Below are 18,604 nucleotides of genomic sequence, written 5' to 3'. Positions count from 1 at the left end.
CACCCACCCTGTCATCCACTCATCTTCCAGACTACACAAGACAATAGACACCCAGGCTGAGTTCTTCCTCCACCTCTCCTATATCTCCCCCACCTGCAGAGTGATGTGAAGAAACTGATTGGGATGTTCAGGAACAATCCAGGAACCACCAGGGCTCAAGCTTGCCATGAACTGGAAACTGTTAGAAAATGTTAATAGAGATTTACATTGCCATGACTGAAATGGTGCCAACCAAGAAGAAAGCCTCTGATTCAAAACTAACACCTTCAGTCTTGACTGAAATTTGCAGCTACCCACAAGTCTGCTTCTGGAGGAAAAAATGTGGTTAGACGGGACAAACCACCTGTCATTGTAGCACTATCAGGCTTACACAACTATACGTATATATATCTATATATCTACAGGGAGTGCAGAATTATTAGGCAAATGAGTATTTTGTCCACATCATCCTCTTCATGCATGTTGTCTTACTCCAAGCTGTATAGGCTCGAAAGCCTACTACCAATTAAGCATATTAGGTGATGTGCATCTCTGTAATGAGAAGGGGTGTGGTCTAATGACATCAACACCCTATATCAGGTGTGCATAATTATTAGGCAACTTCCTTTCCTTTGGCAAAATGGGTCAAAAGAAGGACTTGACAGGCTCAGAAAAGTAAAAAATAGTGAGATATCTTGCAGAGGGATGCAGTAGTCTTAAAATTGCAAAGCTTCTGAAGCGTGATCATCGAACAATCAAGCGTTTCATTCAAAATAGTCAACAGGGTCGCTTAAAAGCGTGTGGAAAAACCAAGGCACAAAATAACTGCCCATGAACTGAGAAAAGTCAAGCGTGCAGCTGCCAAGATGCCACTTGCCACCAGTTTGGCCATATTTCAGAGCTGCAACATCACTGGAGTGCCCAAAAGCACAAGGTGTGCAATACTCAGAGACATGGCCGAGGTAAGAAAGGCTGAAAGACGACCACCACTGAACAAGACACACAAGCTGAAACGTCAAGACTGGGCCAAGAAATATCTCAAGACTGATTTTTCTAAGGTTTTATGGACTGATGAAATGAGAGTGAGTCTTGATGGGCCAGATGGATGGGCCCGTGGCTGGATTGGTAAAGGGCAGAGAGCTCCAGTCCGACTCAGGCGCCAGCAAGGTGGAGGTGGAGTACTGGTTTGGGCTGGTATCATCAAAGATGAGCTTGTGGGGCCTTTTCGGGTTGAGGATGGAGTCAAGCTCAACTCCCAGTCCTACTGCCAGTTTCTGGAAGACACCTTCTTCAAGCAGTGGTACAGGAAGAAGTCTGCATCCTTCAAGAAAATGTGATTTTCATGCAGGACAATGCTCCATCACACGCGCGTCCAAGTACTCCACAGCGTGGCTGGCAAGAAAGGGTATAAAAGAAGAAAAACTAATGACATGGCCTCCTTGTTCACCTGATCTGAACCCCACTGAGAACCTGTGGTCCATCATCAAATGTGAGATTTACAAGGAGGGAAAACAGTACACCTCTCTGAACAGTGTCTGGGAGGCTGTGGTTGCTGCTGCATGCAATGTTGATGGTGAACAGATCAAAACACTGACAGAATCCATGGATGGCAGGCTTTTGAGTGTCCTTGCAAAGAAAGGTGGCTATATTGGTTGCTGATTCGTTTTTGTTTTGTTTTTGAATGTCAGAAATGTATATTTGTGAATGTGGAGATGTTATATTGGTTTCACTGGTAAAAATAAATAATTGAAATGGGTATATATTTGTTTTTTGTTAAGTTGCCTAATAATTATGCACAGTAATAGTCACCTCCACACATAGATATCCCCCTAAAATAGCTAAAACTAAAAACAAACTAAAAACTACTTCCAAAAACATTCAGCTTTGATATTAATGATAATAATTCTGCACTCCCTGTATATATAGATATATAGATATATATGAAGATAAACCTTTCCATGATGACAGTTCTAAGCATTTTTATGCTAATTGTCACATTAAGGAGACATAATGAGCGTATTTATTTATATCTACTTTTCACTCTATTCACTGTAAAATCAATACATTTATCTGCTCAGTTTGTGATAAAATAACAATGGAAAAAGCCTCACCTGGCCATGAAACTGCCAGTCAATTATCCAATTACATTTGAGAATCTGAAAATGGAAAATTATGTATAAAAAATATTTGTAAGTCATTTTGATTCATTACTTTCATTAAACCCCTGGAATTATGACTGAAAGTCAAAAGTCACATTTTGATTTTTTTGGTTTAAAATCCACTGTACAAAATGGCCTAACTCTATAGACTGTTACAAATAAAATGTTACATTTTATAATGTTAGCTACATCCAACCAGAACATTCTTGAATCTGTTAAGGGAAAAGAATAAATGAGGGATTCATTCTAGCTCTTAGAAGTCACACTAATGACCATTCTCAAGTCCTACCAAAAGTCTCACTGGGTAAATTCACAGTATTAAAAGACCCTTCAGGATGCAGTTTTTTTTTCCTTTGCTCTTTCCACTGTATATATTGTTGAATAAGGAAACCAGAAGCATCAAGACACAGGACTTATGTATTTTTCTAAGTAAAATGTAAAGTAATTTCTAGTTCCTATAAAGGAATTTCAACTTAACTGTACAGGATGTGGCTGCAATTAATTTCACCAGCACAAGATGGCAGCACAGTTTTGGTACAGTTTAGTGCATGTTAAACTAGTTAGGGGTGAAGATTTCAGTAATGCACTATGTTTGACTGGAGGTGCTCACATCCAGTGTTAGGTTACACGAAACTTGCAGGGTGGCTGTAGCTCAGGCGGTAGAGCACGTCATCTACTAACCTGAAGGTTGATGGTTTTTCCCGGCTACTCCAGTCCCCATTAATATATCAGTCACTGGGGTTCAAGCACTGTCTTTGTGGTCTCTGCTCTTATATTTATATTATATTTATATTTCAGGTGATGATGAACTCACTGAACTCTACCTTTTACACTTGCTTTACAGTGTCAACATATTGTGTGTGAAACATTTGCTTATCTTTTTCAATTCAGTTGGCTAAATCCACAATGCACACTGAATACTGGAGTGGGAGTACTGGTCAGCTGACCACAGCCTGCACATACAAGAAAAATCTACTGGACCTTATAAAAATATTATGTGAACACTACCACTACTATTTCTATTTCTACTACTACTACTAATAATAAGTACTTAAATGAATTGCCCCAAAATAAGATTTCTAAAAGCATTTTCCCGCTGTCGTTTCTCTGTTATAACCACATTTAGAAGAATTTAGCAGATAGGGTCTAAATATTTTGTTTTTAAAAGTGTCATGAATCAGCAATCTTCCACATTCATAACGTGTGACTAACCCCAGTATAAGCGCAGGCGTGACGTCACCCCAGTGGAGAGTGAGCGCGAGCCGCTCCCCATTCCTGAGCAGGTGCAGGTGATTGCTACCTGAACAGTGAGACCGGTCCTCTATCAGGAAGCTCCACACTTAAAGTACCGCTCCCTTCCCCTCACACCGATCTGTGATAGCTGGGCGTGTGTTCAGGTCAAAGACCGCCACCGTCCCAAACTGGGAAAAATAAAATGCGCTTGTATTTAATGGGATGTGGATCATAAAGACAGGAGGACGGATTCTCTAAACTATTTCCTTGTTTATTCCTGACAAAAACAATGACCGACTGTGATTGACGAAAGTACCATGGAGATCCAAAAGAGGTTTTCTACCTGTTGGGACAGTTTTTTGGGGTGTTTTAAAAAAAAGGACCCCTCTGAAGACGAGACCGACCGTGGGGAAAAATCGACGGTTATTAAAAACTTGGGCGCTGCTGACAAAGACGAACCGAGCTTTCATTTAAACAGAAATTTACCGCCGCTGCCAACAACTGCTGTGGAGTATTATGTCGCCCTGTATGATTACTCTGCTCGCACAGAAGAGGATCTTAGCTTCAACGCCGGGGATACTTTAGAGGCCCTGGACAAAAGTGCCGGTGATTGGTGGTTCGCTAAAGCCCTCACTGGGGTGTCAGCCTCCAAACAGGGATACATCCCTGCTAACTATGTGGCGCCTGTGGAGAGCATTAATGCCGAACCGTAAGTATAGCTCTTGTATGAAGTATCATGTGAAAATAATAAACCAGCAGCCGTGGATGTAGACCTGGTTGTGTTCCTATGAGGCACTTTAATGATGGTCTTCACATGTGTAACTCGGTCACAGTTTTTGTAGTTGTCGTTTTTCCTTGAAAATAATCCAATGGCCTATGTTTGAAAAACCGAGAAATTATAAATAGCAAAGTATAGATGTCAATGTGTCTGTAAAATCTCGAAGAAGTCTTCTTTATATAATTTATCAAACTTAACCATTAAAAAATGTATTTTATTTGAATCCCAAGCTGAAGGTTTTTTGTTTTTCGAGGGGGGCAGCCATTTTTGTTTTGTTTGGGAATGGAGGAACAACTTGAAAAACGAGTTAACATTTTTTTGTTATCATTTACAGGTCAAAGTAAATGCATATAATCTTTTTGAGAGTTTAAGATAATTTAGAGGGGGAAAAATAGGCAATAATACTACAAAACTGATATTTATTGTTCCAAGGAAAGTCAAGTCAAATTGTATCCGCACAGTCATATTCATCTACTTACAGAAGGGTTACATACGGCAGGAATTTTCATTATAGAGTAATCGTCTCATATGAATTGTGTCGAAAATGACAACAAAAAGTGAAACTTTCTCTTTAATCTAACACTTAAAAAGTTTGTTTTTATATTTCTTTTAAAAAAAAATGCATTTATTAATGCTAAATAACTGCAACAAATGGTCATCGACGGTCATCCATGGAATAGGTTTGTGTGAGGAGGAAGCTAATCTTAAATTACTTTGTCATTTAAATTTCTTCCAATGAAACCCGCATTAACTTAATCGGTAGTAACAACTAAAAATAACATGCTTCCTGAAGCTGAATGGTAAATACAGTGTTGTAAAGACGATGTCGTTAGAGTTCATTCTCAATTCTAAAGTGGCAGAATGTAGAAGATGCAGAAGTACCTCAAAAACCTCAAAATTCTTTTGAAGTACTTGAGCCCGTGATTTAAGTGTTTTACTGTTCTATTTCTGCCTGAGATTGACGTTTTTAAAACATTTGCATAGTCAGTCATGTCCCACGGGTAAAAGGCTGTAAAATGTAACAGCGTGTTTTCCTTATCCCTAAAGTCTTTGCCGAAACTAGTTAATCATTCATCTTGAGACCAGGAAATGCTGGGAAAGCTTTACAGGTTAATGATTCCCGTTGAAGGTAGAGATCATAAACAAGAACCACAACCACGCATTAAAGCCACATTGCTGGCATTTCATGCCATTTAACTCTAGTGTTGAGAATAAAGACAGAATTGGTTTGTCATAAATTCAGCTTCAGGTATCAGTATCCTGTGAAGGGTACGGTACTATGGAGCAACCAATCCAGGAATGTGTACCTTTTTCTTTACTGTGTAGCTTAGTTGTTGGAAAAAGATGAGGTCACACAAATTCCTAACTAATAATGGCAGGGTTTTTTTTTGTTTTGTTTTTTTTTTGACAAGAATAAACCCAGTTCAAGAGGTAATCAGTCTTGGCATTATTTGTGTCATAGTTTGTCCAGTTGCAAACCTAATAGATAGGCAGACCTGTTCTATAATGCAATTACACAATGAATTATCCAGTCTGCCACATTGTGTGCCTGCAGGAAAGCCGTTATCTGTAAACAACTAATGGAAATTTAAAGGTCAGGCCTTGTGAGTTCAGAACAAGTCGACAAAACTTGTAATGTGTAGTTTAATTGTCAGTTTAATCAAACCTAGATTAACCACATAAAATAATCTGGCTCAAATGTAACGTGGACTGGTAGAGAGCCTCGACTATAAGCAGTGATTAAGAAGAAGTGGTTGTTGTAATAGTAGAAATCAAGTTTTACACAGCAGAATCTACTACCAGTACTTTAGTAAAAATGGAAACATACAGCACTCTGAACATTATATTCTGGATATAGTGCCAGTTTAGATCAGTCATCTGAAGGTTCTTTCTAAAGACTCCGCAATTTTAGAGAGAGAATCCTAACGATGAGATGATAATGATAAACGGTGTCACAGCTCAATCAGTCAGTTTTATGACTCAATATTCCTGCAGGTACGTTTGTTCCATGATACCACAGAGTGTAGTTTATTATTAAAAACATAATTATCAGGTGTAGATGAGGACACAATTATTGCCCTCCTATGAAAAATTCTTTTAGGTATTTTCATAAGTGCTTTTAAACAGAGCAATGAATTTTTACCACCACTTTTCCAAATACTCTAACTTTATTTTGGATACTTACATTATTTCACTTAATGAACAAAATTATTTCACAAAAACTACCAAGGTCAAAGTTATTAGAGATTTTCACTGGGATTAAAGTCGGACTTTGTGCAGGCCACTCAAAATGTTCACTCTGGTCTTCTGGAGAGCAAAGGACGCACTTCCAGTATGAATATTCTTTCTCCAGCTTTCCTTAGCATACTTCAGTCTGAACTGAATATGTCTCTTCTGCAGAAGTATAGTTTTTCTTGTTCAGCAACCTCGCAGTCTATTCCTGTGAAGGCTTCTAGGTACTGTCTCCTTTTGGGACTACATTTCCTGACTTGGCTAAGTCACTCACTGGCAGGTGTCTTGACAGTTGGTTCTGGTTTTTTTTTTTTTAACACATCTGACATTAATTTTCTGTCAGGCCTGTTTGGCACTATGTGGCTCTCTTTGAATTTGTTGTTGATTAATCTCACTCTAGTTCTTGACAGAAATACTGTATATGTCCGAAGTGTGCGAATACTGGAAAATAACCCTCAGTTTTAACTTGATTTTACAAACTTTGAGCATTACAAAGGGAAAGCACCCAGATGAGCCAGTCAAGACTCAAAGAGGAAAACTTATTGTATTTTTGCACTGATGCAAACGTGCAGTTAATTTAAGCTGCAACTGTGCAGTGACATCATTGTTATTCTTGGTTTACTCTGCCCATAATGGGAATCCCCGTGTTGTTAATTTTGTACTCTGACAGGTTAAACAAAGTCATAATGTTGTGTAACTGTCTAGTTGAAGTATATTTGCCAAAGGAAAAAAGTTCAAATACAAGTTTGACTTTTTTACTCTTTCAATTAGATTTTTAAAGTCCAAGTAAGCATAAATATCATAGCTTGGTTATAGAAGGACTACAGTCATTGAAGGACACACACGCAGACACAAGGTGAGCCCATGGTGTAGTGGTTAACATAATTCCTGATATTGGTAGATTGCCACATAAGATTTTACTTAATTTACATGTAAAACATTGACTTCTGTCTGTGACCGTCTTTATCTGCTCAGCGTTGGAAAAATTGCAAAGAGTTGACTCTAAAACTTGTCTTGTGGTGATTTCTTGGTTTCTTTGGGAAATAAATAACATTAAAACCTAAATAAAATGACAGAAGATATATCTGTGTCAGCAGTTTTTATTTTAAGCATTGACAGTCCAGAAACATGTCTTCCCTGCAACATTGCTAACATGGACATATCCTGCTTCCATTCTGATGTCCAGATGGTATTTCCCTGACACCAAGAGGCAGGATGCTGAGAAGATGCTAATGGCTGGAGGGAACGAGCATGGAGCCTTTCTCATCAGAAACTGTGAAAGTCAGAAAGGAGATCTCTCACTGTCAGGTAAGCATCAAAGTTAACATCTCTTTTAAAATCAATGCCATCAAATTAATTTTATAGCTTTTTAGCTTCTGAAAATTAAAGTAGTATAGCTATGCTTTTCACGTCTTTCAAAATGAGTGAGCAACACAATGCACCAATGCTAATAGTCCTGTGACTCCATAAATTCTGTTCAGTTATTTTTTTCACACATGGCCAGGCAGCTTTTTTCCTCTCAATAAATAACATCATCATTTGTGTTTACTTGGGTTACCTTTGTCTAATATTAGTTTGATTATGAATGTGACAAATATGCAAAAATAAGACATCAAGAAGGGGGGGGGAGAAAGATGTTTTTGCAGCACTTGTGTGATTTCATACACAAACTGAACTGAAAAATGGGCTTTTGAACTGTTTTAGTCCATTCTGTGGTATGTGACTCCAAAACCAAATATCTGGCTATTCTTCTATTGCCCGCTCCTCTAACTGGATAAATGGCAAGAAGTGTAAAGTTGTTTCCTCTGAAAGTTGGCTAATAAAATTAAATAGGTTACATCCTAAACAGCCCTGCGTATTCAGCCATGACTTGGTTTAAGTCCCTTTTCAGTCAGAGTTGCTTTCAGACTGTTCTAAATCACTTCTAAGTTCTTGCTAGAAATTTTTAGAGTTTGGAACTGTCTTAAAAGATTTTTAGAGTATTTGTGAATATGGGACCAGGCGGGTCCTATAAATGAAAATGTTTCAGAATGAAATCAGCTGAAGTAATGTGATATTGTAAAAGGATATTCTTTCTTAGCAATAAAATTTGAATTACTAACCAATAAAACACACTCACTAGCTGCTCACTTTAGTCTACTCAGGGGTTTTCTTGCTACAGTCTTACTTGGTCTGGTAGGAACTGTGACTAGTGACAGCAATCAGCTGTTTGACTTTATTACTCCTTTAACCATAATGCTGTCACATGCATTTTAGGAAGTTGACTTGTGTTTGTGTTTACTGTGGCTTTTTGACTTGTAAAAGTCTTGTGAACCTGTTTAAACATTTATGGGATGTCACAGTGTTGCTTATTTTAAATGTAGACCATGAAATATTAAAAGAAGACAAAATAAAACCAGAGACCTTATGCAAGAGAATACTTCAAAAAGATGTTGACACTGTTAATAACTGTTACTAAAGGTTGGTCAGCTCTCACGTAGCTAATATGCTGTTGTTCCCATACAATTGCACGCACACTTTTCCAAACACTGCAGCATTGTTTAATGACTAATGGTTTAAAGGTCGGAAAGTTTAATCAAGGTCTCCGCTGCCATAAAAATAGTTTGATCACTTTATCTCTTTGAGCTTTAATCTGTATTATTTCCCACTCTGTCCTTGCGCTTTCCACCATGGCTGAATTCTTGCTATATTTATTTATTAAAGCCAGCTGATAACCTTATGGAGTATTTGCAATCCAAATATCGATGCTTTTTATAACACAAAACTAACTGAAAACAAGTTGTTGCAAAGATTTATTATTATTATTATTATTATTATTATTATTGTCTTTTGCTTACCACTTTTAAAAAAAATGTATTGCTGCTACAAACATACTTATCATTCTTCTGATAAAACTCCTATATACTACTACTACTACTACTACTACTACTACTACTACTACTACTACTACTAATAATAATAATAATTTTAAGTTAAGAAATATAACTAGTCAGTCTAGAAAGTCTCATGCATTTCCTGTAAGGGTCATTACATCGCCAGTCATCAATTTATCTGTCCCATATTACAGACTCTGATTCATTTTGATAGTAAGAAAGACCAATAAAAGTTTCAGACTATTATCTTTAATAGTGTTTGAGATGTTCAAATGTTGCCTTATTGACTTATTTTTCAGTGCTTGACAGTGGGAGGGTGAAGCATTACAAGCTGAGAAAACTGGACAATGGCCACTACTACGTGTCAAGGACCAAATCCTTTCAAACACTGAAGGAGTTAGTGGAACATTACTCCCGACAGTCTGATGGCCTCTGCGCACGTCTGGGTGAGCCATGCAAAAAGGTAAAAAACAAACCAAAAAACTATGCTGTATTGTATTGTATATGTATTTATTTATCTAATTAATTAATTAATTAATTTTAAACCTGTGACTCTTTCTGTCTGCAGATAGAAGTTCCACAGACTTATGGTCTGTCCTACAACACAGTGGATCAATGGGAAATCAATCGTAGCTCCATCAAGCTACTGAAAAAGCTTGGAGCGGGACAGTTTGGTGAGGTCTTTGAAGGATTATGGAATGAAACCACATCAGTTGCCGTGAAGACTCTCAAACCAGGTACACAAAACGACACACACTCGTCAGAATAGGGCTGCTCTTAAAAACTACAAAAAGAGTGATTCACTTAAAGAAACTGTTAATCAACTCATGAAGGTGTCATCAAATTATTAAACCAATAATAAGCTATTTATCATTAGCACTTGAGTACTACATGCTTCTAGATACTAGAGCTAATAATGAAAATGGTAAACGACCCACACGCACCTGGCCATCCACATGATGTAAAGCAAAATGGGATTCATTAGACCAGGCTACCTTCTTCCATTCCTCCGTGGTCAGGTTCTGATGTTCATGCGCCCATTGTTGGTGCTTTGAGGGGTTTACAGGGGTCAGCATGGGAACTCTCACTGTTCTGTAGCAATGCAGCCCTGTACACAGTATACTGTGACACACTGTGCATTCTGACATCTTGAACCAGCATAAATTTTTTTTCAGTAATGTGAGCTACAGTAGCTCGACCACGAGCCAGCCTTCACTCCCAGGGTCATGGGCCCACTTTTCCGGCCCATGACCCTGGTCACTGGTTCACCACTCGTCTTTCTTTGGACCACTATTGACTAGGAACACCCCATAAGAGCTACAAATTATCATTGCTCTGACCAAGTCATATAGAAATCATAATTTGGCTCTTGTCAAACTTGCTCAAATCCTTATGCTTCGCCATTTTTCCTGCTTCAAACACATCAAATTTGAGGAAAAAATGTTCCTTTGCATCCACTAAAAGGTACTATGATGAAGAGAGAATCGGTGTTATTCACTTCACTTGCCAGTGCTCATAAAGATATGCCTTTTGTCTTTTTATGTGACTGCTAATTAGTGTATTGTTGCTGAAGTATTCACTCACCCATCCAAATGATTGAATTCAAGTTTTACAGTGACTTCCATGGCCACAGCTGTATAAAATCAAACACCTACAAATTGGGTGGGCTGACATGATCTTCAACCCTATGGATTGAGAATGGGATATCACTCAAGTTCATATGCATGAAAGCTTCTTAGAAGATTCCCTTAACATCCCAATTAGCTGTAGGTTTTGATGGAAAGATGCCCACTGGCACCCATCTGAAAATAGCCTATAATAAATATTATTAGCTTAATATGTCTGAAAGTAAAGTCAAATGTATCTGAAAAAGAAGTTGTATTTGTTGACAGAGACGTTAGCAGTGCTAGGTTCAACAAAAATGACCATGTTTCTAAACTGGTTTGAGTGCCAGTATACAAACACAACCATACATCCTGTATATCAGCTAAAAAATGAAATCGCTGCACCTCTGACAGGCACCATGGATGCCGAGGACTTCCTGAGAGAGGCTCAGATCATGAAGAGGCTGCGGCACCCCAAGCTGATTCAGCTGTATGCCGTTTGCACCTTGGAGGAGCCCATCTACATAATCACAGAGCTGATGACAAATGGCAGCCTATTGGAATACCTTCAAAGTAAGACAGCCACACTCTTTATTTTGCACCTGTGATTCTGAACAGCCTCTGCTTTATGACAGGGCAGAGTCCATCGCTGCTGCTGCTGCTGCTGTTGTTGTTCTTTAAAAACTCATCATCAGTGAGAGGCCATGGTGTCGAGATTTTAATCCTTTAGTAACAGATCAGATGCATTGTGTACAAAATATAGAACATACAAAAGAAATGTATCATTGTCTTGGATTGTTAGACTTCAAATCTGCTTAAAGGAAGTAGGTTGATGATGGCAATCTTACTGAGGAGTGACTCATTCTGCTCTGCTGTAAATGGACAATTACAAGTTATCTACTGGCCTGTAATATATGGCAGATTATCACTGTGTTCTTTTGTTTTCCTTGATTTACAGCAGATTAGCAGGAGTCATCTAAGGTTCTAGGTTAGTTAGAGGTTTGTAATTATTAGAAATTTTATGTATTTGTGTTTGATGGTTTTGACTGAAGAGATCAGATGTTAACTGTAAGGTACATCTCCCATGAGGTAAAGATAACTGAGTGAGCGGTGAAAGAGTTGTTGTTATGTTGGTTAATATATCCTGATTTATTGATTTGGTCTATTTGAGCTGCTGGACACGTGAGAGTAGTCTGTGTCAAAAAGCACACTCCTGAAGGCCATTACAGAACACATTGCATTTTTGTGGTTAATTCATCCTAGAAAACGATTGGGTGGGGAAGAAATTAAGAAGACATCAAACCAAGATGAGCTAGTCCTGATGTTTCTAAACAAGAAAAGAAAGAAACTGATATTCTGGGTTCGTCCAGTTCCCCAGAGAAGACAGCAGCAGGGAAAATTTTATGGTTATATCCAGGAGTTAAAGCTTTATCCCAACTGCTTTTGTATGCATCTAAGCAGGGCAGTTTGAACTCTTGTTGGCAGAGTTGGGACCACATGTGAGGAAACAGAGAAATGAAATTCTCTGAAGTCTGATAGAAATTACCACAGAGACAGCAGTTGGAACGAAGAACCTGTTACTGTCAAAGTGACAGACTGAAATGGATACATTCTTGGAGAAGCTAGCATTCTCTACTAAATATACTTGCTTCCTTACTGGCATGCTTCGTTTTAAGAAAAAAAGAAAAGATACAAAAAGTGTGTGTGTGTGTAGGATTGTGACCAGCAACTTGGCTTTCTCTTTGGATTACAGAGGATAAAGGTAGAACACTGCGTATCTCAGATCAAATTGAGATGGCTGCACAGGTGGCATCAGGCATGGCTTTTCTGGAGTTACAGAACTACATCCACAGAGACCTGGCAGCCAGAAATGTCCTAGTGGGCGAGAACAACATCTGCAAGGTGGCTGACTTTGGCCTGGCCAGGGTTTTCATGGTGAGTGTAAAATTGAAATTGGTATTCTGTGCTTTCATGATCCTGTTCCACTCCATTCCATTCATATGTCCTGAACTTGAGAAAACCTGCATTCTTTACTAAATGTACTTGCTTGCTTACAGGTATAACTTGTAAATATTCCTCAAACTAATCCACAGAATCTGTTATACCAATGTCAGGATCACATCAGATATTTGTACTGCAGGAATGGACTGATGTGCTGTGATGATCACTTTTGGCTGGATCTTTGTGCTTTTTTTGTTTGCAGAAAGAAAGCGAAAATGTGTATGAAGCCAAAGAAGGAACTAAATTCCCTGTAAAATGGACTGCTCCAGAGGCCATTCATGACAACAGGTTCACTATCAAATCTGATGTTTGGTCCTTTGGAATTTTGCTGTATGAGATTGTGACATTTGGCCAGATGCCGTACCCAGGTGAGACTTCATTTCTATCAGATACTAAGATCTAGCAAGAATTCCAGCTTGTAAGATTAGTACTAATGTGCTTCTGTGATTCTTTCAGCAATGACAAACTTTCAGGTGGTCCAGAAACTGGCTGAGGGCTACAGAATGCCATGCCCTGCAAACTGCCCCAAAGTCTTGCATGACATTATGAAGGACTGCTGGAAGGAAAACGAACAGACCCGGCCTACATTTGAGACCCTGCAGTGGAAGCTGGAGGACTACTTTGAACAGGATGTGACGTCCTATGATGATGCCACTCGTTATTAGCACAACTGCCAGGGTGTGATATTAGAAAAACAAATAATAAAATCCTCTTACAAAATCGTGAATATACTGACTGGTTAATGTAATATAAAAGGTCTAAATTGGAAAGCAGAATGGAGCTGGTGACAGCACTCCTAGTCTTGTTTTGTTTGAGAAATGAACGCACTCAAATGCGTAACATGCGTGTCTAACCTAATTCCTACAGAGCGCTTGACTCTTTCAGCACAGCATTACGTTGCTCTCGATTAACTGGTTCAGCTTGCTTGAAGCATAGCACACATTCTTTCCACTGACGACTTGCCGAGCCATTGCCATGACAGGAGTAATGAGTCATGTTCACTTAGAAGCTCAGTCTGCTTTACCCAAAGTCTTGCTGTCTTGGAGGGAGTAGCAGGCACTGCCATTTTATCACATTTATTGTTGTTGTTGGGGTTCTAGGACTGCAACCAAAGTTGTGGTCACTAATAAGACAAGTTAACCAAGCTTTTTAACTACAAGCTTTTCTCCTTAGAAATTCTAACAGCTGCTACAAAATGGTGACAAATAAAAGGAAGATGGGTGTGGGAGTCCTCCTGAAAGAAACCCCCTGCATACATTGTTAAGTCATGTTTCCAAAATAACCACTACTAACAGTGCTAAATTGTGCTGCATTTAACCATTAACATAGTCACACATAGCCATGCTGGCTGTTATTTTGTTCACACTGAAAGCAAATAATGTAAACGGAAGCACAAAATTAGCTACTTTAGTCTAGTTTGGTTTATTTATTTTTTCTCCCCCCATAATGTACTGTGAATTTTAATCAGTCTGCTATCATCGTTGTTAAAGCTAGATTTGTGAACAATCAGTTATTTGCATGCACTTTTTTCTCCTTTATGCACCTACAGTATCATCACACCTGTCTGCTTCACACTTCTGCTCGTTCATTGTACGACGGTTTGATGCTCTGTGACTGAAAAATGTGATTTTTGATTCTGTTCACACTGCTCTCAGATCTGTGGGGTCTTTCTTGTTAATGGAAGCTGCGACAACAAATTGACTGCACAAACAATCACTTTCTTGATACATTTACTAAACCAGTTAAACTGGTGTTTTAGCTAATGTTGATTTTTTTTTCCAGTTTTTTGTATGTTTTCAGTGTCATGCGTAAATTCTTGTTAATTGTACATTGTAATCTTGACAGTGTTTATATATAATCATATTGTATTTTAACTTAATTATCCTTAAGCCTAATATAATTAAATGAACTCTATTTAGTATGATTTGCTTGGGTTTTTGAATTTTACACTAATAGGACAATGAAAGTCTGACATCGGAGTGACTCATCCGACATATTAAACCTTTTTTCCTGTGCTTTCGATGCATGGCAGTGATGGTCTCTGGAGTCTGAATGTGTTGTCCTTTGTCTGTCAGAGAACCTAGCCAGTTCTTCTGTGTCGTTGTGTGCTGTGTACTTTTATTACTTGGTTGGGATTATACCTCTTTGAAGAGAAAAGACAAGTTTCCATAACCTATATTAAATACTGTAGAATGGAGGCTTGATGCCTGTACTATGAAAAGGAGTTTGGGCTAATCCAGGAAATCTAAGGGTTAACAGCATTAGAAAGGTGGTTTGCCTCTCACCAGGATCCATTGCCATAGGTATATATGCGTCACGGTCAACCCTAGAATTTCTGTAGTATGAAGGTCCTTAATTTAAGGGGTAATTTAATGAAACAGTAGATTATAATCCAGCAGAATCTCCTATGTCCTAATGTTAGCGTTATGCTGATAAGCCTGTTAACTTATGCAGTCGTCGGTTTGTTAGTTCTGCTTCCTGGATTCAAATAGGATGATTAGGTGATAGAACTTCAAATGCACAAACACCAATACAGTGATTTTAACATTGCTTAGATGACTACACAGTGTCTTTCCTGTTACGTTCACGCCGCAGCTGTGGCTAAAGCAATTATGCCACTTGGAAGAATATGTTATGAGGTAGGCTTGTTCTAGATAGGAAGATTTGTTTAAAATAAATCACTATGTTGCCTGGAGTTTTGTGATTGGTGACATTCTGCCAACACCACCCCTTTTATGTGAAAAGGCTAGTTGCTAGAGTAATAAACTGTGGATTACCTTGATCAGCCCTTCTGACATTAGGGTAAATGATATTTCGTATGTGGTACAGAGCTCTGCTGCAAGGTTAGTCTCAGGATGCACTTAATAACAGAAAAGAATGGGTCAACATATTGGAGGTTCTCATTGTGTGGACATTTTATGTAACAGGAAGCTTCATTGTTCACGCTGTCTATTGTCAGTATATATTATATTTTATTCATATCCACACTGCCTACCAGTTTTTCACCTTTGAAAAAAGTTGCAACTTACCCAGAATTCATTGTCCCATACATCAACTTGTAAAAACTATTATAGAATAGAGTTGCTAAACAGGTCTCTGTTCAGGGTGCCTCTCACCCTGTGACATTTGGGACATTAACTCTGTTAACCCTGTGGTATGGTGATGCAGTGGTTAGCACTGTTACCCCACAGCAAGAAGGTCCTGGGTTCAAATCCAGAGTTAGGGTCTTTCTGTGACAAGTTTTTGTGTTCTACCTGTGTCCAAGACATCCACGCGGTTCCAGTACCCCCTCAACAACCCTGAATTGGCTAAGTGGAAGGAGATGGATGGACTCTCTACACCATCTCATGGTACAAAATGGTATCGCACACCGGCTATAGTTCAATTTCAGTAAATAAACTAGTGTTATGAACAAATCTGAATACTGTCAAAAAGTTCATGTTTTACATGATTTAATTAAAAAAAATGTAAATGAATATTCTGTTTTCATTATGCATGCAAGTACAAACTGTATAAATACCGTGTATCTTACTCTAATTCAGTACACATAAACGCTGTCATGGGAAAGACTGATGACTTGACTTGGAATCAAAGTCCTAGAATCTGGAGGAAGAGTTGAGAAGGACAGAAACCAAGGTGTTTGAAGTGCAGTGTCTAGTTCCTGCAGTCTCTGATGATTTGGGTGCCATGTTATATTCTGATGTTGGCTGGTCCAAAGTCAATGCAGCTGTCTACTTGGAGATTTTAGAGCGCTTTATGTTTCCATTTGGTGATCAACTTTCTAAAGATCCAAGTTTCCTTTTTTAGTAGGACTCAGCACCTACCCATACTACCAGGGCTACTACCAAATCATCATATTACTGTTCATGATTGGCCAACTCCCCTGACCTGAACCCTGCAGAAAGCATGTGAAGTATTGTCAAGGGGAAGATGAGATACACCTGAGCCAAAAACACAGATGAGCAGAACACTACTATTTAACCCACCTAAGCTTCAGAAACACCTCAGTAGTGCGATAAACTGATTGCATCCATGTTGCACTACAATGAGGTCTTCTGTTTACTCTGTTCTTTTTAATGGATGTTTTTTTTTTTTGAGTTACTGCTGCCATCCTATCAGGTACAAGCAATCTCATCATTCTTATCTGAACTGTGGCACCAATAAGGATGTCACATTCAGTGTCAGTTAAATCACTGTTCTTTGCCATTCTGATGATCAGTTTGAGCTTCAGCAGGTCATCTTCATTTAGTCTACATGCCTAAATGAGCTGATTTCTGCCATAAAGTTAGGGGAAAGGCAAAGAAAAAAATTATGATTAAGGCTTGAGCAAGTCTCCAGCAAATAAAAAAAGGTGAATTCAATGTCCTGTTAATTGATACAAACATGATTGTGTGAGAGAGAAAGACTATATGGGTTCATGGGTTTCTTGGCAACTTGCACCAACTATGACTAAATTGTTTGATGTAATTTCCCAATGTGACCACAGGGTGGTACTGCCGGTCCATTTGCACCCCTGCCTCATAGCCTGCTGATATCTTCAAGCAGTTTTTAAAAGCAGTTATCTAAAGACAAAGTTTATGTTGAACATCAGTGTTGGTTGATCATTTTCAGCTCTATCATTCACTGAGGCCACAACATATCCATGGTTTTAAACTGTGTTCCTAAACCCACGTAGACGCTGTACCATTCTGGGCTTCCACAGATGACAGATGACCAATGTGACAGGATCATGGTGGTGTTTTTGGTTGTGGCTTCAAATCACTGGTTTTATGTTGCACAGCTAAAAAGGTTCAAAGCTGTCTGCTACAGGTGTATTAAGAGCAAATATAGGACTGACAGGCCTGGGGCAAACGTCACTTATAGCACTTATTAAAAAAAGAAGAAGAATCAACTGTAATGGAAGTACACTGTATGCAACACGAGTTTGCAGAGGAAAGTTTAGTTGAAATGTGGCAGACTGCATAATTCTAGACGTATTCATTATTTTGAGTGCATCAATGCATTCATACTATCTAGTACAGTTATACCACATGAAGTGTCAGCGTCAGTGCAGACTATAATAACTATGCTTAATAGCATAACATGTTATGAAGGTATTGAAGGAGAAGGTCAGATACGTGTTTTGGTGTTGTTTAGCATTTTTGTTTATGTGGACCTAGTGAAGTGTTTATGTGTTTAAGTGTATACCCATAACTGTTTATGGGTTTATGTATTTAAAGCAAGACTACATCGAAAAAATGTTGATCTGAATCATCTTTGTAGTTGGGATTGAACGCTAAATAAGTGATAGATCAACTTGAAAATACTGATGAAACTTGTGTAAGGACAATGACACTGGGAAAATTCATAACTGCCCTGGTAGTAACAGATTTATCTCTATTTACAGTTGATCAGGTTTTGATTATTGGAAATTTCTAAAATGTCATTAATGTCATTAGTGGCTTAGACCATAGGGTTACGTTAGGTTAGGTAAGAAAACAACAGGGACATATGTTAAGTACACAATCTCAGATCTGAATATTGTATGGTCTTTTTTTTTGTTTCTTTTATATTTGTTTTATTCACTTGTTGCTTTTGTAGATGGTCAGACTCAGCACATGGATTTCGTGGAAGTCTTAGCTGCTGTTTTAAGAATTCTCAGATGGTCACTTGGTTGCTTTATGCTGACGTGGCCAGGGTTTTGTTTGGTCAACACTATTCTCAGACTGTAATCTGGTGTTTTATAGGGTCAGCTTCATCTGATAG

At 38.4% G+C, this 18,604-nt stretch overlaps 1 protein-coding gene across 1 annotated transcript; it reads left to right on the top strand.

Moving 5' to 3' along the window:
* The first annotated feature begins 3,445 nt into the window (after positions 1-3,445).
* On the top strand, positions 3,446-14,899 carry frk (fyn-related Src family tyrosine kinase). Its single transcript, XM_031749312.2, has 8 exons — positions 3,446-4,080; positions 7,568-7,689; positions 9,554-9,717; positions 9,823-9,991; positions 11,273-11,431; positions 12,612-12,793; positions 13,062-13,227; positions 13,316-14,899. Exons 1-8 carry the CDS (start codon positions 3,689-3,691, stop codon positions 13,522-13,524), a joined length of 1,563 nt encoding a protein of 520 aa, XP_031605172.1. The 5' UTR covers positions 3,446-3,688; the 3' UTR covers positions 13,525-14,899.
* Positions 14,900-18,604: the final 3,705 nt, after the last annotated feature.

The sequence above is a fragment of the Oreochromis aureus genome, linkage group 15 (genome assembly GCF_013358895.1).
Source record: "Oreochromis aureus strain Israel breed Guangdong linkage group 15, ZZ_aureus, whole genome shotgun sequence".
Classification (NCBI taxonomy): Eukaryota; Metazoa; Chordata; class Actinopteri; order Cichliformes; family Cichlidae; genus Oreochromis; species Oreochromis aureus.
The sequence above is the reverse complement of the archived record's forward strand: the minus strand, read 5'-3'. Positions and strand labels throughout refer to the sequence as shown.